Source organism: Mustela lutreola, chromosome 7, assembly GCF_030435805.1.
Source record: "Mustela lutreola isolate mMusLut2 chromosome 7, mMusLut2.pri, whole genome shotgun sequence".
Taxonomy (NCBI): domain Eukaryota; kingdom Metazoa; phylum Chordata; class Mammalia; order Carnivora; family Mustelidae; genus Mustela; species Mustela lutreola.
This window is the reverse complement of record NC_081296.1, coordinates 50,000,918-50,025,482: the sequence shown is the minus strand read 5'-3', so window position 1 is coordinate 50,025,482 and position 24,565 is coordinate 50,000,918. Positions and strand designations below refer to the sequence as shown.

Below are 24,565 nucleotides of genomic sequence, written 5' to 3'. Positions count from 1 at the left end.
ACTGTAAGGGCCATACCAGCTTTTCTTGTAGAGGCCCCATGGGTGGGTTATCTTCAAGACCCTCACGTATACTATAAAAGAAAATTTACAAATGGGAAAATACTTCAAATAACTAGACCTGCCAAAAGTCCCAATCTGGCCTCACCCCTTCTGAAAGCTCCAGGGAAACAGTAAGTAGTCTCAGTGGATGATAGAGAGAAAGCAGTGCCAAGTGGTTTTGCCTGCCACTTGGGGAGAGACCAGCCTTTGTACCCAGATAAGAAATAATGTATGTTCGTGTAGCATCCATTAGAAAAGGTCCAAGCTTGCACAGTTAGGATCTTGGGAGTTGGTTTTCCCATAGTACCTATTGTTTCATTAGGGCATGGGTTTGTTTGTTTGTTTGGATGAAAAGTAGTATCAGTGAAATGATCTTTTCATTGCTACTTCTGTTAGGGAGAAAAATCCTTCAAGATCATTGGGATTTCAGAAAAGTCACGTACATGTTTACTTAGGACGCACGGACAAAAAGGATAATGGAATGCTTTCAAATATTTGATTAGATACACCCACCACATGGTAAGCTCCTTTGCTCTGACTCCTCTACATGTCTGCGAAGGGTGTGACAAGAGCAGCTCCACCACTGGCAGGGGTCACCAGGAACATGAGCTAGCTGAGCTCCGCAATATGGAGAAGGCTTCTAGACCTAACCAGGGGAAGCCTTCCTGACTCATCTGTTCAAACCACTGGCTCGCCAACCGTGTGGGGCACTGCTTACATGCATGCACACAGACGTGCTGTTAAAGGAGCACTGCTTCTCTGCTCCAAAGAACTAAGCTACGGGCACCATAGTGCTCTTTCCAGAAAGCAGAGCTCACAATCTTTTGTTGAGAGAGATTAGAATGAACACGCACATTCTTTGCAGGCTCCTCTAGGGGGAGGAGGTCAAAGCCAACCAAAGAAGGCTGCTGTGTGCCAGAAAAAATGTTTCATAATCCCAAACTTCCTCTTGCACCCAATTAGGCTATTGTCAGCTTATTCTAAATGTGACCAACCTCTACTGACCAGTTAACCTCTTACAGGAAATTCAACAGACAGAGTACGGTCTGCACTGCATTATCTGTATTAGATACATGCAGTCCTAAGCAAGTGTATATAAAGCCCAGTGACTCACCCTTCCTACCGCTGGTATGGCCGATTCGGTTTATACATTGTGATGCTATGGGTGGAAGGGAAAGTTACAGAGAGCTGATCTGTGCTTGCATTTTTGCAGAAAACTTGTTTAAGAAAAGGACTAATTTCAAAGCTGAGGATCAGGACAAAAGTGAACTACGAGGCAATGTCTGAGTGTTTAGGGCTGATAATCCCGATGTTTATCCCATGGCACAAACATGGGCTAGAACCTTCCATTTTTTTCCACTGAGCATATCCCTTAAGGATTCATTACTGCACAAAACTAAGCTATACAGAGTATCTCACATCCATAATTATGATTTGTTTCTACAACAAACAAAAGAATCTAGCAGTACTGACATGCTACAAGGAAAAAAAAATGGAATATGACATCATGAAAGGGAATGAGCACCCCATCTTCTAAATCTGCTTGTGATTTTAACGTGTTCTTTCCTGTTGCCTTATAAGCTATATTAGGAACCCCCGGAGACAGGGCAAGACACTGTAGGAATATGTTTGATATATAGTTGGATTAAATAACAACCTAATATATCAAACATATCACACAGAGGCCTGCAGAAAAGGCATCCAGGTTGCACTGGGCTCGAGAACAGGCACCGTACGTACGGCAGGAAGTCCATTACCTGTCTGTGGAGCACAGGCTGCTTGTACGTGTGGAAAACGGCGCCATTGGCAACATCGCAGGCTCATGCACCAGAGCTCACCGACCTTCCCCTTTTGCCTTCCTGCCATCTTCCCAAGCAAACAGTGGAGCTAATGGTGTGAATTTGTTATTCACATCTGGGAGATTCCAGGCAAAAAGAGGTGCTTAAATTTTAAGGTCCTGAGCTGGGAATATACCAGGAATCATCTTCATAAACAATGAAGCATTCTACTTTTAAAACAGGCGACCTGAGAATGTGGTGAGCAGAATAATTTCAACAACAACAACAAAAAACCCAAAAAAACAAAAGCCCATTGCCCTTCCCCAGTACTATTCTTCAAAGCAGTGTAAATGCCCCACGGTTACAAAAGAAAGCATTGTCGGCTCTGTGCTGAGGGCTTGTGTGGTCGTGTGTAGTTACAGGGAGAGGAATGTGAGAGCAAATGCTTATTCCTAGTATCCTGAGGATTCCTTCCTTATTTCAGTTATGGAAGGGCCTGGAGAGAACTGGTTAACCACAAAAGACTGGTTGACGGTGGGGTCAGATTGGACTTTTTTTTTTTCCCCAATTAGGGAAATAAATTCCTATTTATGTAAAGGCAAGAAAGATATTTTATTTCATGCAGTTATTACCACAAAGCAGAGGGTACTCTGAGACAGGCACAAAAACCATAGTTTGGGTTGACGGTTTCTTTAGAATGGTTTTAGAGATACTGTAACCCACGTGGCCGGAGCCGGAGCCTCTGGCCATTGGGAGGAGTAAGGCTTCAGATCACTTTTGGGTACTCATGAAGTACAAAGCACCTTCCTCACATGAAGACGGGAGCGCCCTAAAGTAGAGATCCCCAAGGAAGGGGCTCGAATCAACAGTTATGTCCACTTTGACTTTTCCAGAAGGATTTCTTGGCTTTGTGTGAAGACCCAGACTGTCAACACAAAGGCAGGATGATCCCAGGGCAGGGCAGGGAGTGCCCCCCTGGCCCACTTCAGCATTTTTTAAGTGCTGTTGTTTTTAAAACACTGCTCTATAAAAGGTTAAAACACAGGCCCTCCCTTAATTCCACAGTCACCCTTGTACATCTCCCTGTCTCCTTCATATGCAAGGTTTTGTTTATAGAGTTGTGACCGTAATAGCACATCATTCTGCATCCTGTGTGTTTTTCTTTTTTTACTTTACATTGATGCCATGAGCATCTTCATACGACACAGTCCTATCAACCATTCTTTTAGATGGCTGCGTACTTTTTCTTCAAAGAGACACTCGGGTCGTATCTAACTTCTTCCTACAAATGAGGCTACAAGGAATAGGCTTCCCTGACACACAGAGCTTTCTTTCTCTCTGGATTTTGTCCTGCAGCTCGGCACAGCTTCCCAGAAGAGGCATTAATAGCTCAAAGGGTACAGGCAAACCCCAAACTTCCTCTGGGGGGCTACAACAGCCTCTGACTACTGGCTAGACCCAAAGGACTCGGGTGAATGGACTCCGCACCCAAAGTCCACATCCACTGCTTCCAGCTCCGCCAAGCCTGTGGACTCTGGCAAGGTTACTGTGCCCTTGACTTTGCACGCATGGAGCAGGAATGGAAATACGTGTTGCTCTGTGGACTTGCTGCAAGGGCCAGATGAGTTCATCTATGCAAAGCACCTAGAAGGCTGCCTGGCTCCGGCTGGGTACTCAGTCAATGTGAGCCTTTTGTTTTGTTTTCTTTTTGCTACGGCCATCAGCTCATGGATCTATGGAATAATTTTTATTGCAGGCATTCCTGAGGAGTTAGTAGATAAAAGTCTCTGAAGCATAGTTTCAGTGATGGTAGTACAGTTACTGCTTATTAAGTTAGGCACTGTGTTCTTAAATTATCTCATTTAATTGCTGTAACAACATTTATTCTATGGGGTAGGGCCTCTAAAGACTTGTATTTTCAGCTCAAGAATTCTAAGGTGAATCAATGGCTAGACAGAGGGCAACTAGGATTCAGAGACAGAGCTCCGAGGGGTCCTGCAAAAGGACAGATGGAGAGGGACTGAAACAGGAGCTCTCAGGACCTGGCAAAGCGCTAATGTTACAGGAGCACCAGGCGAATTCTCCAGAACAGTGCCAAATGACATGACTTCAGCATTAGCAGACGGAAGCTTTCCAGGAGAGGCTTGTTGTATGAAATCAGATGAGGAAGAAGAAAAACCAATTACGCACAAAGCCTCTAAATCTTAGTCAATGGTTGTTTGCTTCTCAGCTGAAAGTAATTTTCCATTTGTGATTAACTTGATTTACAAAGCAGAAATAAAGACGTAGACAGAAAATGGGAGTTGCCCCTATACACACACTCCTTGCTTAAGCTTGTTGAGAACAACTTGGACCATTTCAGACCACTTAAGACCTTCAGCTTAGAGGCTAGTGGAGGGAACCCTGGTAAACCCCCAGGTCAGAAGCCATGACTCTCAAATTACCTCTTGATAAGAAATTTAAAGACTGCCTTCACCAAGTCTAGAGCAATTATTAGAAGACTGGCTTAAAGAATTTCATGGTTTTAAGAAGGTTCCCAAGGTTCATACATTCACTACCTGCTCATGTCTACTTTCCACACAACATGAACCCAGGCTCTGCTTTTGAGGGGTGTGGCATATTCTAGTGCTCAGACTCCATCCTTTGGTCTAATAAATAAAAGGTAGAATTTTCGGCATACGTCATCTGAGGGATCCAACTTTTCTGAGGGCAAAACCAGATTTTACTTACTAAGGTCCTTGGGTTCTTGGAAGGGAAGTGAGGTTACAGGTGCCATAACTTGCCTGATAGTAAGAGAAAGAGGCCTCCTCTAGTTCTACCATCTTCTGAAGATAATCATGGGGGCTGGTGGTGGAGGGCGTGGAGGGACAGGTAAGAGCTTAAGAGGGTTGGGCTTTACTCCTGGAGCACAAGCTCATTGTTCTTTTGTGTAATCATTGTCCTCGCTGCCGCCCAATCTTAAAATAGTTCTTTAAATGGCCATTTCTCTTCATATCTACTCATGCTCTTAAGTTTTAAACATTTATCCCGATGACACACACAGACGAGGAAAGAGACCAGCCCACCACAGCCTCCAGCACATACTAACAAAGTCTGTCACCAGATCCACTTTTGAGGTCCACGTTGTCCTCTCTATCGATTTTAAGGAAAGGAGAGGCCCACAGCATTGCTCTTTGCATTACATTATGGAAACCAGACAATGGGAGGGTGATGGCATCAAGTTCAGGGACAGCGATTTTCCATAATAAGCACCCAACACCTGCTTTAGATGGAATGGAACTGAACTTGGATTGCAAATGCCCGGGTTCTTCCTCTGGATAACCCACAGGTATTTTTCTGGGTGGTTAACCTGAAGGATCCACCTGTGGGTTTCTCTCCATTCCCTGTGCAAAGGTGCTGGGCCGGGAGAGCAGGTGGGCAGCTTAGGAGTCTAACCGCAGGGAAGGAGACAAGCCTCCTGAGGCACACCAAGCTCCACCTCAGAGCGGTCTGCAGGAAGACCCAGTGACACCAGACAAGCAGCCACACACGGACACTCACTTTTGGTTTTGCTCTTGGCTTCAGTTGCTCTAACTTCTTAGCAGCAGCCTCAATGGATGCTGCAGCCCCCAGTAATTCTGTTTCTGCAATGACGGTTGGGTCTTCCGGATCCACCCACTCTGTTCCTAAAATCAGTCCAAAGAGGGTCATTCTTGGTAGCTGTGACCACAGGGCACTGGCTTTGCTACAAACAGTATCTGGATTGGCATGCAGGGAAGCTCCGTAAGCCTACCAGTGCTGTGGTGCTGAGCGATCATCTCTCAGGCTCTCACAGAGAGCGGCTGGGGTCAGGAGAGCTCCTGTGGGCTCCTGTTTCTCTAGGCAGTATGTGCACAGCCCCGGCACAGTCCTCAGTGAGAGTTTCAAAAATCGGGATCTCATGGTCCAAGGCCAGCTCGAGATTTACTCTAACTTCTCACTTAGAGCTCACGAATGCCAGTAACCATTTCTAAGAGCCTGAAGACTTTGCCGACCTTCCAGATTTGCCCTTCTCTTCTCTGGGGACTCATGGAGAAGAGCCATTCACCTCAACTCAAACAAAGGGAAACTGAATTTCTCTGGTGAGGTGACTGCTTCTAATGCCACCGTGAAGGGGTATGCAAACAATGTACCCAGACAGCATCATTTCCTAAACATGAAGTGTGTTATGCAAACGAGGAAAAAATATTCTGATGAAGGAAAACACAGATAAAAATAAATGGCGACACCCCTCAGAGAAGTGAGCAGTTCCAGAAGGACTATACCATTTTGGTAGAAGTACTTAATGCAAAGACTGGAAAAAAGCCTTGTTTCAGGAGGCTATAACCTCCTGAAACAAAGAGGTAATATAACAAATAATTATAATTATTATTATAATTTTATTATTAAAATCTAACTCTACTCCCATTTGTTTAGGAAAAAAAAAAAAAAAAAGTACCTCACTGTTTCCCTGGGGCCTGGGCTGGCTGTGCGGTTTCTCTGCTCAGTTCGCTGCACTGAGCCTGTACTCAGTTCGCTGTACTCGCTCGGCGCGAGAGTGCGGCCTACCTTTCATGGCTTCCGCGGCCTGGATGAGCTCAGTCACCGCACCGGCGACGCGCTTGGAGAAAGCAGCCAGCTGGTGCTTGAGTTCCGGGCTCGGTTTCTGAAGAATCTACGGATGAAGACAAACACGTAAGAAAGACAGTAGTCACTGCAAGAGAAAGTCCACTCTGACTGGCGGACAGAGTTGGAGAGCCTGGTTTTAAGTGGCAACTCTGTCACCAGGTGACTTCGGAATTTGAGGGAAAACACTTGAGGCTCACTGGCCTTCAGTTTCCTCACGTGAGAAATGAAAAGCTGGGAGCCAGGAGTTTCCTTAAGGTCCCTTCTGACATGTTTCCCTAAGATCACAAGTGAGATAAGGTCCTTATTGGTCCTTCATTTGCACTTTCACTCGTATACAAAAACGTATGTACACAAAAGTGACCCGCAGTGTAAGTATGGTCCAAGGGAACAGGAAAGCCTGAGGTTGCAAGTCAGTTGGTACCTGTGACAAAAAAATGCGGGACCAGTAAACATAGGAGACTCCGGTGGGGCCTTAGAGACAAAGTCCCCAAGACAGCAATAACCAACTGATCAAAGGGCTGTTCCTGAAGGAACATTCCATCTCCAGGGTTTTGACTGCAAGCTCTCCTGGGAGAGGTCCTGAGGATTTTCTTTCTTTCAGACTGGCTCAAAGGTTTTAAAAACTTCTTCTTTTTTGTTTTTTTATGGTATTAAAAAAGATATTGGATATCCAACACCCACTCTAATTTATAGAATATCCTGTGAGGATTTCTTCTCAAATCACTCACAAATGGAACTAAGAAACTGGATGAGACCTCCACCACAAATTTATATTCAGACTTAGACCTTCCTGCTCCTTCCTAATTTTGAAATTCTTCTTCCAACATTCTTTTTATGCATCTCTTTGCCATACTTCTCAGTGGTCATTTTCAGATTTAGAAATGCCAAAACACTCGGGAGGAAAGCACAACGGCTGTCTCTCTATGGACAATCCTGAAGTCTCTGAGTCAGGGACAAAGTCTGGACTTTGAGACAAACCTGTGATCACACTTGGCTTCACTTGCACCTGGTTTATGACATCAGGCAGATTACTGAGCCCCTCAGAACCCGTTCTCTCATCTGTAAAACTGGAATACTGCCCATCCTTCAGCACTGGCATAAAGATCAAATGGACTAACATACAAGAAGCATCCTGCGTGATGCCTGGAGCACAATAGGAATTCACTAAATATTATCCCCTTCTTGGTGTCCCATACCCTTTTTCACTAGGCCAGGGAGTACACTCTTTCTTAGGAGTCTGGAAAAGATGTCTTTTGGACCCAGAGCTAAAAGAACCAAGAAAAGCTTGGTTAAAAAAAAAAAAAAAATCTGGGGTTGGGGTAGTTAATGGGATTATACTTGGACCAGCCCCAGGCATACCAGTGCATAGAAGACAGTATATTAAATGCTTGAACTGACTGGTCAAAGATTTTTGAACATCACTTTACTGTATCTATCCCTATCTTCCTTCCTCTTGCAATCTTTTCCATTTATATTTGCTACTGTTCTATGAATTCAGCTGCTCTGCTCTTACTTTCTCACCCTTGAACTTATATATAGCACTATGCAGATATTCAGAGCTCAGTATAGGGGCACCTGCCTGTCTTGGTTGGTGGAGCATGCGACTCTTGATCTCAGGGCTGTGGGTTCAAGCCCCACATTGGGTGTAGAAATTACTTAAAGATAAACTCTCTTGGAAATAAAAGCACTCAGTACAAACCTGTGAATGAGTGAACAAATGAACAGATGAGTAAAAACAGAACAACATGCTATCGGGAGAAGTCCTAATATGATGGCTTCATGGATCAGTTCCAGAACCACAATAGAATCATGAAAGGTACAGGGAAGGGGTTAGGTGTCTTTTATTTTCTAATACAACCAGGGGAGACGCAGTTCAGTTAAGTGTAGGTTCTAGGGTCAAACTATATTTGAAACCCTGGTCTAGTTACTTATCCTCTCTCTAAGCCTCAGTTTAAGGAAATTGCCTATTAAATAGGCATAGTAATAGTCCTTTTGTTACAGAGTGGTGGTAAGATTGTGTAAATTAATATGTAATTTAATATATAATCCCATCAGGGCTATTGAAGGAACTAGACTGATGTAGAGCCTGGGCATCAGGATTTTTAAAAGTCCCCCATGTGATTCTCATATACAGTTGTGAACCTATATTTGTCATGAACCACAGCTCCAGACTCAAATGGTGGCATTTGGCACCACTTAACTGTAAAAGGTTATACTATTTTTTTCTTTTTTTAGAAACAATGCATGCTGTAAGGCCACCAAGTGGATAATGGTTATGGCTCAGGATTTGAAATGCTAAATGGTCCATAGGCCTCGTTTGCTGGTTAGTTGGTTTATCCATTGGGGTCAATAAGAATAAGCCAAGAATTAAAGGTATGATGGGAGACTCACAGTAAATGACGCACTGAATGTTCTCCCTTTAAGATAAAAAATATGGTAAGGATGTTCGGTCTCATACTTCTATCAATATTGTACTAAAATTTCTGGACAGTGAAACAGGGCAAGAAAAAAACAACAGCAAGAAAATGGCACACAGAAAAGAAGAAGTAAAATAATTTTTGTTCCTAAGTAAAATCAATGTCTATGTAGAAAATCCTGAGCATCTGTAGAAAAAAGTTTCTAGAACTAATAAGTGAGTATAGCTAGGTTATAGGCTCTAAGGTCAATATACACACATAAATTATTTTTTATATATAACAATAAAAATTGGGAGTTTCAAAGAAGCAGTGTCATTTATAACAGGATAAAAATTATGAAATTCCTAGTGTTAAACTGACAACAGATTTGAATGCTAAAAACTATAAACACTTTTGAAATTATTCAAAAAGACCTAAATAAATGGAGAGATATACCATATTCATGGATGAGAAGACTCTTCAGATGTCAATTATCCTCAAATCTTACCTACACTTCCAGTCAAAATTCCAACAAGCTTTTTAAAAAAAGATATTGACAAGATGATCCTAAAATATATATGAAGTGCAAAGCACTATAGAATGACTAAGACTATTTTAAAAAGAATGAAGTTGAAAGTCTTAAACTAATTGATTTTAAGACTCTCTATATAAAGTTGTAGTGGTAATCAAGATACTGTGATATTGGTACATAGATATATAGATCAATGAAGCAGAAAAGAGTCCAGAACTAGATTCACACATATGGTCAACTGATTTTTATTAAAAGAGCTAAGATGTGTTTACTTCAATGGGGACAGAATAATTTTTTTCAGCAAATGGTGATGGATTGGATAGCCATATGCAAGAATATGAACGTTGACCCTTCCCCCACACTATATGGATACATTAACTACAAATGGAGTATAAACCCAAATATAAGAATTAAAACTGTACAGAAGAAAACACAGGAAAATAATCTTAGTGATCTTGGATTGGGTAAGGATTCTCAGAGGACAAAACATATAAATTATGGTTAAAAACTTCAAAAACCATGAATTTGGAAATTTATGCTTTAGAACTTTAGAAACACGATGTAAGTTAAAAAACCAGTCACAAAAGACCACACAAAGGCATTAGTGTTTGTGTAGGGCTTGGCCTGAAGGTAAGGGCAATGAATGACCGGTTAAAGCTAAAGATTTTTTGGGGGGGTGAGGAAATGTTCTAATATAATGTGATAGGTGCGTATCTCCATAAATACAGTAAAAGCCAGTTAATTTAATGAAGTGGGCAAATTCTGTCATATGCCAATTATAGCTCAAGAAGGCTGTTGAAAAGAGAATTAATCTGGCAAGCAAACAAAAGAACAACAGGAAGCTGGTGAAGGGTAGAAGAGTGTGCCACCCCAAAATATAACTTTTTGGTATAAGGATTATTTTGAGCTAATTTTTTGAGAAAGAGCAGATACAGGGGAAGCTCCAAAAAATGAGTATAAGTTACTTTTTTGAAAGGGAAATCTACATTAAAAAGCAAATGTTCATTTGTTAAGGGTGTCTCCCTCTTCCTGCTTGAAGAGAAGGTTGATTCTCTATCACAAGAGAATTTATCAGTGGTGAGGGCACAGATTTAAATCTGAGTATCTGCCTTACCCTACTTTACTAAGCTTTTCCTGGTAACCAACCTCCCACCAGTGATCTCCCCTCAATCAATTACACACTTTTTTTTTTTTTTTCTTGAGCTAAAGATGGTATTTAAGCTGGTGGTTCGGGCCACCTATACAGTTACTCATTTTTTTCTCCTGGATATCTGCCATGTATCCATGAGTTGTACAAGTTAATACATTTATTTTTCTCTTGTTAATCTGTCTTATTACACAAGGCAAGAACTCAGAAGGGTTAGGAGAAAATTATTTTTCCTCCCCTTATATTGGGATACGATCTTAAAACTAATTTGATAACCCGTGCAAACAGAAACATTCAATTCATGTTATATGTTTGGGATACAAGGTATATTTTGGTTTTCCTTTTATATTTTCTCAAGTCCTATCTGCTTTTTGTTTTCTCAACTCTCTGCAACACTGTTTTCTAATAACACACATTTGCCTCCCTCCCCAGACATTGTTATAAAAATGACATGGCAAAAAACACCCTAAGAGAAACTATTAAAAACAAAACACCAAAAGACTAGGGGCCCTTGGGTGGCTCAGTCAGTTAAGTGTTTGACTCTGATTTTGGCTCAGGTCATGATCTCAGGGTCATGGGATCAAGTCCCATGTCAGGCACCACACTGCTTCATGCTAAGCTTGGAGCCTGCTTGAGAGTCTCTCCCTCTCCCCCTCCCCAACTCTGCTTGCATGTGCATGCTCTTTCTCTCAAAAAAAAAAAAAAAAAAAAAAAAAAAAACCCATAAAAACCAAAAAAAAAAAAAAACCCTAACAATTTATATCTAGAAAATGTAAAAAGTCCTAAAATTTCTGTAATAAGACAAAAATTAGGAAAAAGATCTGAACAGGCACTTCATCAAAAAAGACACAGAAAGCAAACAGGTGCGTAAAAAAGATACTCAACCTTGTAAATTAAAGCCACAATGAGACACCACTATGTTCCCACTGGAATGGCTAAAATTAAAAGATGGATGATTTCGGGGCACCTGGGTGGCTCAGTGGGTTAAAGCCTCTGCCTTCGGCTCAGGTCATGATCCCAGGGTCCTGGGATCAAGCCCCACATCAGGCTCTCTGCTCAGGGGAGAGCCTGCTTCCTCCTCTCTCTCTGCCTGCCTCTCTGCCTACTTGTGATCTCTGTCAAATAAATAAGATTCTTAAAAAAAAAAAAAAAAGATGGATGATTTCAAGTGTTGACAAGGGTGTGGAGCAACTGGAACTCTAATATACTGCTGGAGGAAATGTAGAACAGTATAAGGACTTTAAAAAAGTTTCCTAAAAACCTAAAAAAAAAAAAATGCATACCCTATTTTCAAATATTCCATATCCAGGTCTTCATCCAAGAGAAACAAACACATAGGGGCTCAAAGACTTGTATAGAGAATCATCTAGGCAGCTTTATTTGCAATAATCAAAATCTGGAAACGACCTAAATGTCCATCATTAGGTGAAGAGTTAAGTATGGCCTATCCATTTGATGGAATATTACTTAGTAATAAAATGGGACAAACTAGCGATACATAAAACACCATGGTTGGTTCTGAAAATGTTGATGCTGAGTGACAGAAGCCAGAAAAAAGGCGTATGTGCTACATATTCCCTGTATCTAAACGTCTAGAAAATGCAAACACATCTATAGTAGCAAAAAGAAATTCTGGGGAGTAATGCACATGCCTGTTATTTTGATTGTGGTAATGCTTTCACAGATGTATTCAGAGATCAATATTCAGACTGCACACTTCAAATATATGTTAATTGTATGTTAGCTATGCTTCAATAAAGCTGGAGATGTTAGGGGTGTGGTGGGTAAATTCCCCTTACATCATCAAAGCAGAGTGATTAAAGACTTCTGTCTTTAAAAGAAGAGCTGGAGGGAGAGACAGAGAGAACCACTTGTGCACATACTCCAGCTCTGAGAAGGGGATAAGCCCTATGGTAAAATATCTGATTCAGATAAAGCAAGAGGGAAGGAGTTCTCTTTTTATTCTGCCATGAATTCAACATGATTCCTAATAGCAGACAAGAGACAGAACCAAATTAAAGCTCTGCTGGTGGAGACGAGGTAATTTTAAGCCTGTCGAAGACCTCACATTGTGGTTTAGCAGCGATATTGAACTGTGACTGCTGCAAAACCAACGTGCCTACCTCTTGCCCTGAGAAATCCTCAGCCAATGGCAAACAAAGGGAGGCCAAAACTGCTCAGATGGGCACATCTAAAGCTTCAGAAAGCAGCTCCCTGGGCAGCAGGGGCAGGGCTCTGCCTAAATTGGATCCTGTTATTTGTGGACAGCTGACTGAATTCTCCGAAGGAAAGGGTTACCCAAGCAGGGGTTCTTGATTTGGTCTCTCAATTCCCAAAGGATACAGCCAGGCACTGGGGTCTGGGGACCCTCGTAACAGTATAAAGAACATTTTGTGTGCATGTGCTGCTGTTTCTTTGATGACAGTAGTGGGAGGCAGGAAATGAACTTTCAGCTCCAGGGGTCTGAGGAGGCTAAAATTACAATAGTTATTTGTGCTTAGAGAAAAAAGGAGAATGGGATTGATAACTGACACTAAATTATTCACTGATCTATTTTTTTAAAAATAAAGATCTGAACCAAATAGGCCAAAACATTAACAAAGTTAATTAATTACAGATGGTGGGCATGTGGATGCTGATACAGTTTTTTGTATTTTTAAGCCTTTTCTACAGTAAAACTGAAATATACAAATCAGCCAAAAAAACCCTTTGGCCCAAGATATTTAAGCTGAACAAAGCAAAAGCATCATAATTTCCCTCACATCTTTATGTGCCTAAATTTAATAAAAGCAGCTCACTAAAGAAGCTCCCTGAACCTTCCTGTACCGCCTAAAAATGACCTCAATTTATTTCTGTAAAATTGCTAGACACTGTCTCCAAGCCTTAGTTTCTACCTTTTCTCTTTCTCCTTTTCTTTCTTTCTTTCTTTCTTTCTTTTTTTTTTTTTAAAGATTTTATTTATTTATTTGACAGACAGAGATCACAAGTAGGCAGAGAGGCAGGCAGAAGGGGGTGAGGAAGCAGGCTCCCTGCTGAGCAGAGAGCCCGATGCGGGGCTCGATCCCAGGACCCTGAGATTATGACCTGAGTTGAAGGCAGAAGCCCAACACACTGAGCCACCTAGGCGCCCCCCCTCCTTCTTTCTTTTTCAAAAGATTCTATCCATTTGACAGAGAGAGAGATCACAAGTAGGCAGAGAGGCAGGCAGAGAGAGAGGGGGAAGCAGGCTCCCTGCTGAGCAGAGAGCCCGATACAGGGCTTGACCCCAGGACCCTGAGACTATGACCTGAGCTAACAACAGAGGCTTAACCCACTCAGCCACCCTGGTGCCCCTCTCTTTCTCCTTTTGTAAGAACTGGACAACAATCTAGCCTTTCTTCAGCTTCCAGGAATCTTACTAGCTCTCTTTGATTAATTCAAACAAGAGGTCACCTTTACAAGACATCCAAGGGGACTATCCTAAGATATCCCATTACAGTTTTTTTTTTTTTTAAAGATTTTATTTATTTATTTGACAGAGAGAAATCACAAGTAGATGGAGAGGCAGGCAGAGAGAGAGAGAGGGAAGCAGGCTCCCTGCTGAGCAGAGAGCCCGATGCGGGACTCGATCTCAGGACCCCGAGATCATGACCTGAGCCGAAGGCAGCGGCTTAACCCACTGAGCCACCCAGGCGCCCCCCCCATTACAGTTCTGATTTAGTTGACTTTCTTTGCAGGATGGAGATGCTGTATCATCCTATTACTCATGGTCCTCCCATGAAGATGAGAGAATGAAGAGGCGAACAGGACAGGGTGTGTGTTTAAAAAACTGCTTCTTTATTCATCCCCCTCAAACAGCTCATCTTAGTATCTAAAATGAACACGAATTTCCATTTATGCATCTCCGTTTTCCCTATTTCTCGCTGGGTTCTCCACCAGTGCTGTGGCTCCTGGGCATAAATCGTTCTTACTCTTGGCCTCATGTTAGCCCAGATTTCTTCCCAGTCTGCCTGGGAGGAAGAATTAGGGCTACAACATGAGACATGAACTTAATCTCAGCTACAGGCCCGAGAAAACCACAAATGTCCACAGTGTGGGTGAAAAGAATGCCATCCCAGGGCTCCTGCAATTTTCAGTTATGAACTTGTATTTTTCCTTTGGTTATGAAAGTCTTCTGGAAAGGCTTGCTTTCTTGCTATATTCTTCTTAGAAAATAACCTTCAAAGAGGATGACCAGCTTTTTAAAGAGACAAAAATAAGTATACAAACACATAAATGTATGATGCTAATTCATTCCTATTTCCCTGGAAGTCAGAACCATCAGCACATGTCATCAAGAGGCAAAAACATCCTTGCAAAAGATGAGACAAATTCTGAATATTTTATGAAAATTTCAAATGCCATCCGCCTTTTCTTTCTATTACTGATTTTGTTTTAGCACTGGCTACCTTCACACCATGTATAGCTAAGGAGAAACGGGACAGGTTTCTCTTTCTACCAGGATTATGGGTCACAATGATGATGACTATGTAGAAAGACAAAAAAACTCAGATGGCAAGCTTTTAACGGACATGTCCACCGTCTAAGTTTGTAACACAGGAGCTTAAGAGTCCTGTTTCTCTTACAAATATAAGGTTTTCCTAACAGAAAACCAATCAGCTCATTGGAGCAGCCACCAGGAAAGGTCATCTGCTCTAAAGTGTAGCTGCTCTTGCCAGGCCCAGAAAAAGAAGGGAGTGGCTGCTTCCCGTCCTGTCAGCCTCTGGTCCCTGCAGTTAAACCTCCCCAATACACGTGATGGGGAGCTTCCACGCAGTGAGTTTCCTTCTTTCAGTTCGAGAAAAAACTGATGATGATCCTTAGGACTGATGGCTGACAGAGTCATTCAGTTGCCATAAAGCTGGGGTCTTTGCACGTGTGCACTGGGAATGGCTCCTACGTCTTCCCTAATGTTCAGGGACGTGCTGGATCCCTTGGCCTCTCCTTGAGCAAAGAGGCCAACCACTCAACCACCTCTCCTGGATGCCCTGTCTCCTTTTGCTCGCCCAAACAAGGTGGGCATGCAGAGGAGAGGTGGGAGAAGTACTTTGGCGAATGTGGCCCCTGGTTCCCAGGCAGCGGCAAATGGTCTTAGATTGACCTGAGGTCAGGGAGAGGATCCTATGAAGGTTCCACTTTGCTTCCCTGTTGGGGAAGCTTTCTGAGCACTGGCTCCTGGCCCTCCTCATGAGGGCAGAATGCCTCTCCCAGATAGATGTCATCTTGTTGCTGGAGAGCGAAATGGGAGTCTTTGACTCCATCGAACAACCTAAAGGCTGTTGCCTTCTTTTTATCCAGGCTTGTGGATCTGCCAGATATGCAGCTGCAGGGGGACCCCTCTGCAGGGACTGTCCTCTTAAATGGCCCATCAAGGGCCAAGAGGGAGAGCGCCAACCTGAGGGCTGCGTGGGCAGCGTCTGGACCCACGGGCACCAGGTAAGTTAGCCGCTCTGCACAGGTCCTGGCGTGGGGCTGGAAGAAACACGGTTCACCCGAGGAACGGAGCTAGGGAATGGGGCAAAATGAGGACCCCCTTCTCCGAATGAAGAAGAAAATCCCAGTATCCCTTCCCTTCCAACAAATGAGTAAGAAAAAAGTGTGCGAGACAGAAAGCAGGACAGGTAGTGGGCAGCGTGTGGGCAGAATAAAAAGAAGTGTGTGCAGCAAACATGAGTGCAGCCACAGAGCCCAGGGCTCCTTGACTGTTTAACACCTCAAAACTCAAGTCAAGGATCAGAGAGTGGTCACATGGCTCTTTATGTGACAGAGCTGGGATCTGGATGCAAAGCTTTGATAAGTGGTAAGCCTACCACTGTTTCTGCTGTAACTTCTCATTTTCAGACAGAACAAGGTTCTATGTGATTAAGACTACTGTCCCATCAAGAAAAAAAAAAAACCTCTTTTGGAGGCCTTGCTGGCTTCATTTTCCTGCTAAGCATGCTCACAGACTGAATGCTTTAACTGTGTTCCAACACAGAAAGCGGGTTTGGCTGGAGAGGCTCGGGCATGTGAACAATGACCAGCCAAGATGTTCTCTTCCTGGCCCTCATGCAGTCAGGCTCCCAGCAAGAGTTCAGGCTCGGACACTCAATGTTAGTAACCCCAGACTGCCTCCTCACACAGAGGATATGCCTGCACATGGACCACGCTTAACCTAGGTGAAGAATTAAAGTCCTGACCCCTTAACTGATCTAAAATGCTTAATATCAGAAGGTAATTAAAATGTTTTAAAATTTAAATTCAATTTAATTAACATATAGCGTATTATGAGTCTCAGGGATTTAGACGCTAGTGACTCATCAGTTGCATAGAACACCCAGTGCTTATTCCATCCAAGTGCCCTCCTTAATGCCCATCACCCAGTCACAGCACTCCCCACCCACCTCCTCTCCAGCAACCCTCAGACTGTTCCCTATAGTTAAGAGCCTTTCATGGTTTGCCTCCCTCTCGGTCTTATTTTATTTTTCCTTCCCTTCAAAGGTAATTTAATTTTAAGGTTGGCAGCAAAATGCTAGAACGAACACGGGGCTGGAGATAGTAAGAACTGGGATTCGGTCCCAGGTCTGTCCTAGTAGCTAGGTGACCTCAACCAAGGGGCCAAACTTCTCCTTCCTTTGCCCTGCTAGCCTCATGTCCTAGTGCAAGGACAAAATGAAAAATCTCAGTGCCCTGCAAATGAAAGGCTTACAGTTCTCTGTGGCTTGTTGACTTTTTTTTTTTTTTTTTTTAAATCGGTTTGGGAAGGAGCAAACAGTGATGGAATGTGGGACATCATCAAGTCTCTTCAGGCGTTGTCTCTGACTCCTGGACAAATTCTCTTGGGGCTTTCCCCAGACCTCCCATGGATCTAGATGTAGTTCCTGGGACTTGACAGAGAGAGACATACAGCAACATGGGTGAGCACGATTGGGCCCTTAGGACTGCTGGGAGCCAAGGCACCCTTAGAACTGGGATTGTCAGTGCAAGCCCAAGGCTGCCCTGGGGACAGTCCCCCTAGCCATGACCACTGAACCCCCCCAACACATACTGGCATCCTCCCTTTCAGCCTTCTTTCCCAGCTCCATGTGGTTATTTCCAGGCATCAGAGGGAGGCAAGCATTCTCAGTGTGGTCTAAGGTATTCATTCGAGGACTGGAGGAAGCTACAAGAAGGTGGTGGGTCACCTGCAGCACTGGTGATGCTTTTCCTTAACTTGTTGTGGAGCCTGGAGTGGCTCCTTCTGGAGCCTTCCCTGTCCTCGAAGGATGGGCTGAGCTCTTCCCAACATTGTTTCAGTAGTAGCTTTGCCTGTCCCATATTCTTGCATGCTGTTCTTGCCTCTTTGGTGCAAAGAGAGGGCTTCGCTCTCCTGGATGCTAACTACAACTTCTTCTAGACCCTTCTTTTATCTCAGGTTGCTAGAGCAGTGTGATGCTAGACACTTTCCAGCTCAGTCCAGCCCCAGACTCACAAGCAGAGCCTGCACAGTGCTCTATGAGATATTTTTCCTGAGGAAAGGATGGTCTGCAACTGACTTAGCTCTTCCCCAGCCCTGACCCGCCCGATGCCCCTCCTTACCACCAAGACGTGCTCGAGAAGGTCCAGGTAGCCGAGGGTGCACTCTGTCCCATACCGCAAGGCTCTGGTGCGCACCTCCTCGCTGACATCAGGGTGGAAGGATGCTTGCTGGAGAGAGAAAGGAATGTTGATACCTTAAGACGGGAAGAGCCAACTGGTGAACAGGCCAACAGGTGAGGGGCCCAGTAGCAGAGAGCAGCCCTGTATCCACAGGTAGGAGACTGGATTCTGGAATTCCCTCCCTCACCCTCAGTGACCTCCCTGAGAAACCTTCACTGACTCTCTGGACAGAGAGCTCAGAGGTGGAGCTCCTCCATACTCTCCTCCATGATAAGTTCTCAGACAACGTTTTGTGTCTTGCCTTTCTCAGTGCCCTGGAGCTGGATAAAAGCACAGGAATCAGGTCCCTCCTTCCGTCCTTCTCCCCGCCCCCTTTTATTGAAATGTAAGGAATTCCGTGTGCACTAAGACATTCAGGAAAGATTCATGATTGAGGCTCCCAGCAGGAGATCTGCTGTGCCGGGGTCCACCTGCCCTTCTCCAGCAGCAGGAAGGGGGCCTTAAGCCCCTCTCTCTTCACAGGCTGATCATACTCAGGTCCCTGCTCCATGGCCTCACCACGCTGCACTCACAGTATCTCCCACCCAGGAATCTCTGGCTCCGGGGAAACTTCAGACAGTAAGCTCCCACTGCCCTCAGAGGGGCCATAAAAAACTCATCTCACATTATACATGGTGAGATAAGCAGACAAGGACGAATGGCTAATACAGGATCCTGTGCTTTTTTTTTTTTTTTTTTTTTGGCGCTTATGACCTGTCTGTTTCATTCATTCCTGATATATCAGATGGCACACCCACTCACAAGGTTACCGGATTCATTACAGTCAACCTGGTTACATCTGAATGTTGAATAAATAATACAGAATTTTCAATGTAAGTTTGAGAAACCTTAATTTTTATTTGCTAAATCGGGCAACCCTACCCAGCCTTTCTTCAGAAAGAACTTGGGCCTGACAAGAACAGCTAAAAGAGAAAACTGCAAATAAATGGCAAATCAGGACACATATGAATCACACATTAGGGTAAGAAGTCAAAGTGGAGGGGAATAGTGATTAGTCCTCCTGTTTGTTCCACTCAGGAGGATTGGGGAGTGCTGGGGGACCACCTGTGAGCTTTCCCCTCACCTGCTCCCCCAACGCACACCAGAAGGGGTGGGGATAATCTGAGTGGCCAGCATCTATCTTTTCTGAGCTCACTGTTGCCCATCTGAGGACTGATGGGCCAGAACCACAACCGAGTTTTACTCGTCCTTGCTCCATTGTGTCTACATGTGTGGGGACAGAGCCCATGTGTGGGGGAAGACGCAGGCTGTGATGCTACCAAATGTCACCTCTAGGGGGCAGTGTGGAAGACCCCCCATTTAGACTTCCCGGGGACTGAGCGTGGGGGCTCTCGTCCACGGCTGCTGGCTTTAACTTCGCAGAACTCTCTGGGAGAGCCAGCCATGTGGCAAGAATCAAAATGTCATACCATCTGACTAATTCTGCTCCTGGGAGTCCTGCCCAAGGAGATTATCTGAAGCCTAGAAAAAACAGGTATGCCCAAAGATATTCATGGCAGTAGAGTTTAAAGTACAGATTAAAAAATGCACATAACCTAAATATCTGATGATAGGGTAAGATTACATTCACTCACAGAGTACTTGTGGTCATTAAGGGCTCCATTATTAGAACGGGGATGCAACACAAAAACAGCCATGGGACATTAGCTGTGACAGCTGACTGGATTAGATCTGATGCAGACATACGTAGACACAAGAAAGTAAGGCAAGAAATAGACAGGAGAATTAACTTAGGGTATAGGGAAGCTCTGTCTCCACCTGAGGAAATAGTGTAATCCTCTCTTTCTGACAAAATGAGCCTGTAGGTAACTTACTGCACTTCCATTTTCCACCCTACTCAGTCAGCCTCAAAGACAGTGCTCCAACATGGCAACTTGGCCCTCCGCCTGGATAGAAGGGTTTCTTTTTGATCCACCATTTCGTATTCCTGGTTTTCTATATGCTCCTTATTGCACACCCTTTCTAGCAAGCTGCCTCCTTTCCTTTCTGCAAAAGGAAGGGGACCAAAGGAAATGCAAATGTTTATGTCTGCTGCCTAAGTCCTATCCTAACAGGAGTCTCAGGGCTCAGAACTGACTCTTGTCATCCAAGTCTGGCTTTGAGGAATGAAGCTCTGGCTGTTATTTTGTCCTGTGAAGATCCGGGGGGAGGACAAGAGAGAGGAGCAGAGGCCAGGCAAACGGCACTGGTACTGGGATCCTTGACCCCCTCCCCTGAGAACAGGGGTACGTGTATTACAAACAGACCTGAAAATCTGAGCTGCCTTCCACTCCCACCTTAATCCATTTAACTTCTCCTTTTCATTTCACATCTGCAACATGGAGACAAAGCACCAGTCACTTCTCAACCTCAGTGTCCTTAAGCATTTATGGCTGGGAGGCCAGGGGCAGCAGAAAGATACAGGCCATGGAATCAGAGGACCCAGTTTCAGTTCTAGTTCTGAGAGTGAAGATCCACGGTCATGCCCCTTACTCTTGCCAAGCCTGTTTCACCATCCATCAGACTGGGATCCCTCCCCTTGCTCTTCCCATCCGGGATCAAAAGACAGAACCTGCAGGAGAGCCTTCCACAATCGTGAGGCACCCTGCATGCACACTGTGGTGGCATTCAGGCCTAGCCTGCTAGGGAAGGATTCTCGGCCGGAGGCTGTAACCCTTCTGGGAGTTGTCAGTTCTGACAGGGCAGATTCCATGAGAGACATCCTAACTGCAAATACCTCTGGCCTCAGGAGGGTCTCAACACATGGCTCCCTCGTGAAAGTGTCCGTCCCACTTTGCCACCCTCTTCCCTTCCCCTGACTCCCCCCCACTTCTGCCCTCACACACCCGTCCCTTCAGGCCGGCTGCCTTACCCTCCCCACTGTCCAGGTACCTCTCCTTGCCCAGAGAAGCCCCCGAGAGGCCATCAGTAGGACCTGGCACCAGCTCTCCCACACTGACTTCACCACAAAGAACAGTCCCGTCTCCTCAGTCCCCAAGCTGCCGCAGCTGCTTTTGTGACTTCTGTGACGTGTCTCCACCTGCTCACTATGGTTGGGGGTTATCAATCAATCACTGAGTCCCTGGGACACGGCTGTCCCTAGAAGGGTGAAGGTCTGGGATAGGGTGCTCAACTAGGGGTGGGGGATCCTTATGGCTCAACTTCTTTAGACATAAAGAAAGAAAGGTTGTTAAAACTCAGGTCCCACCAGCTCCCTCACCTAGGATGGGCTCAGGGCAGCCACCCTACTTGCTTAGGCAAGGATCAGAGGAATTTCTGCAAAATGTCTGGCACAGGTAGGAAAAAGGCAGTTTCCCAACATTCTGTTCTGTTCTTCTGACTCACTTCCTCACCCAGTTAGGGCAGCACCCCTCCTAGCACAGAATGCTGACCGATGGAGGCAGGAAAGAGGGTGGGCAGAAGCAGTATGCAATTTTCGTTCAGAGGGCCAGGAACAAAATGTCACAGGCCTTCTTCGCCTCTGCCAGAGTGGCCACCCCTACACCCTCCCTAAGAAAGCGTCCTTCCTACTCAGGAAGAGGAAATGTGGACGGTTAGTCCGCAGATCAGCACCAACCCCTCTCAAACATAAACCTAGCCTCAGGAGTCACGTTCCCCAGGCTGATGGGTGCACACCTCCAGCACACGTTTCCTTACGGCGCCTAAGGTAGCAAGCTGTTCCCTTCTGCAGGTGACCGGCCCCTCCCTTTCTCCAGACTGCACCAAAAATTCAGTCATGACAGAGGCATCATCAAGCTGTCCAAAACAACGCCTAGGTCTTTACCTTGCAAGCTGTCAGCATGTCAGACACAGCCTTCCGGCTCAGGTTGGCGGTGGCGATCACGTCCTCCTGTCTGCACGAGTTTCCCGCGGCCACAGCTTTGGCGGTCGCCATGGTGATACCTTTCGTCATCCTTATCGATTCTTCAGGTGATGAGGTCTTCTCAGGTATCTCTTTGGACTGGAACACCTGGAAGTTAGAAATACAACAGGTGAAGAAAAAAAAAACCCCAAAAAAGAGAAGGACCAAAAATAATTTATTCTTCTCCGACTGGGCTGCCGCTCACTGTCTGAGAACAGAGCCAGCCACAGGAAGAAACCGTCAAATGGCAGGAAATTAGAAATTTCATTTGAGTAATATTATTCTCACTTTCAAGATTCTAGCACGGATAAGCCGTGCACACCTGTACTCAAGCACTCACGGTCACGAGACCCTGGGGGTCAAGGGGACAGGTCTACAGCACCAACGGAGAGCGTTTGGGTATCTGCAAACTCTCCTGAGCCAGGTGGTCACGGGGTTTCCCAGTTCTCGCCCCCTCCCCACCGTGCCTCCAGCAGCTCCCAGAAACTCCGCGCTTCTGATGCCGGCTCCTACTCAGGACGGACCGTGGATCCCTCCCTGTGGACTCACCTCTCTCTCTCTGAGAGGGTGTGGGGCTAGGGGAAATGGAGCGTTCACTTTCTTCTATTCTTAGCCTGTCTTACAAATATAACTGCATAATTGTGCGGAGGCGTTCGTGTCGAGTGAGCCACAGTGACACTGTGAATTATTTAAAACCACACGTGCGCACGCACACACACACACTCACACACCCCTTTAGAGAAGCTGAAATAAATTAACCATGGTAAGGGAATATCCCACTTTCAAATTCCACTTGTCAGTCAAGGCAGCCATCTCTGCCTCGAGCCCATCTGTCCTATCTCTCTCACACGAGTGACTGGTGCCAGGGCTGCATTTTCAATGTGTAGCTGTCCTCGGCCAGGAGGACTACTGCACCAGTTGGGGCCGCTCTGTCTCCAGCCCCAGACCACCACCTTCCCATCAGGCAGTTTTTCCTGGGGCAAAGGGGAGAAACCAGCCAGCAGCCCTGCCATGGGTTAGGCAGCCTCAAACGTCACGATCCCCCCCCCAGAAATGGGCAGCTCCAATGAAGCTGAACACTAACATGGCATGGAGGCCACGCATATGGAGCCCTTCAGACTAACGTGGCCCACAGGGCACATGCTCATTTGGAAATTTCCTATGTCCACAGAAACCCACAACTCGTGCCGGCCCACACTGGTACGTGGACATAGATCGTGCGTAACTTGCCACGAATTTCCGAATTTCCCATCTCCTTCACTGCCACCATGAGCCCCACCCACACCTCCCAGAATGTGGGGCCAGACTTCTGATAGGAAACATCTAGCTGACGTAGGCAGGTAAGCTTCAGGTAGCAAGCAGAGTTTGAAGACACCATCAACAATTTTTAGTTTCTTCTTTGTGTGAGAACCAAGTGTAACGCCGACCAAGACTGACTTCACCAAAAACAGGACAAGGGAACCCAAGGCTCCACCAGCAAACCCCAACTGAACTGCTGGTTTCTACTGCTGATCCACAGGGCCTTTCAGCCTTCCTAGGTGACCCTCTACACATGCAGAAAAAACCGGCAGCAAAGGCAGGACTCGCCCTCCCTGCCGCAAGAGAGAAACTGAATCTGATCAGATCTCCTGGGAGAAAGAAATCTCTGAAACCACTCATTTTCAGCATATTTCTATTTCCAGGGATTAGGATGAGTCAATTCATAATCATCACGGGATCAAAAAAACAGGGGCAGTGTCCAGATTGCAGGAACACCAGGACACCCTCACTCAAGGCAAGAAAGAATGCATGGTCAGTGTTCCTGGGACCACACAGATTGCCAACAGAAGGGTGCTGAATTTTAAAGGGAAGTGTCTCAGGTAAAGGCATCCAGGTTTCTCTACTAGGGAAGCTCAAACCCCAGAACCTGTACGTGTGCAGCAGCATGAGCTGTTGCTGACAAGAGTGGGAATGAGGAGGCCCTGTGTGTGGCTCTGTGTTGTACACACACTATTTAAGCTCAAGGTGAGAGCAGACAGCCATCCTGAGTTTTCCCTTGGCCAGGAATCTTCTATAAGGCTTTTGTTTCATGCTCCAATTTTAGTGGAATTAAACCTGAATAGTCCTAAGTTATGCATTTTAATTAATTTCTTTTTTTTAATTATTTTTTTAAGATTTTATTTGTTTATTTGACAGACAGAGATCACAAGTAGGCAGAGAGGCAGGCAGAGAGAGAGGAGGAAGCAGGCTCCCCACAGAGCAAAGAGCTTGATGCGAGGCTCGATCCCAGGACCCTGAGATCATGACCTGAGCCGAAGGCAGAGGTTTTAACCCACTGAGCCTCCCAGGTGCCCCATTTTAATTAGTTTCTTAATTACAAATTGACTGTAGCCAAACTCTGATGTGGTCAGCTATGCAAGGGGCCTCAAGGATGCAAAGCTAGCAGCAGGTAGGTGAGTGGGCCTCCTAGCTCAGGCACTCTACGTAAAACCTCTTTCTGTTACAGATCTCAGAGAGGTCTGTTTTGGGATC

At 45.1% G+C, this 24,565-nt stretch overlaps 1 protein-coding gene across 5 annotated transcripts in view; it reads right to left on the bottom strand.

Moving 5' to 3' along the window:
• TLN2 (talin 2) overlaps window positions 1-24,565 on the bottom strand; it is a 424,752-nt gene that overhangs the window by 17,307 nt on the left and 382,880 nt on the right. For 4 of the 5 annotated variants that reach the window (XM_059180687.1, XM_059180690.1, XM_059180688.1 and 1 more), the window contains 4 exons: window positions 21,977-22,162; window positions 18,094-18,201; window positions 6,384-6,489; window positions 5,358-5,482 (listed from right to left, as the gene is read on the bottom strand). In XM_059180687.1, coding sequence (XP_059036670.1) covers window positions 5,358-5,482; window positions 6,384-6,489; window positions 18,094-18,201; window positions 21,977-22,162 — 525 coding nt within the window. The remainder of the gene's footprint in view (window positions 1-5,357; window positions 5,483-6,383; window positions 6,490-18,093; window positions 18,202-21,976; window positions 22,163-24,565) is intronic. The other variant, XR_009355411.1, reaches the window with a different exon arrangement.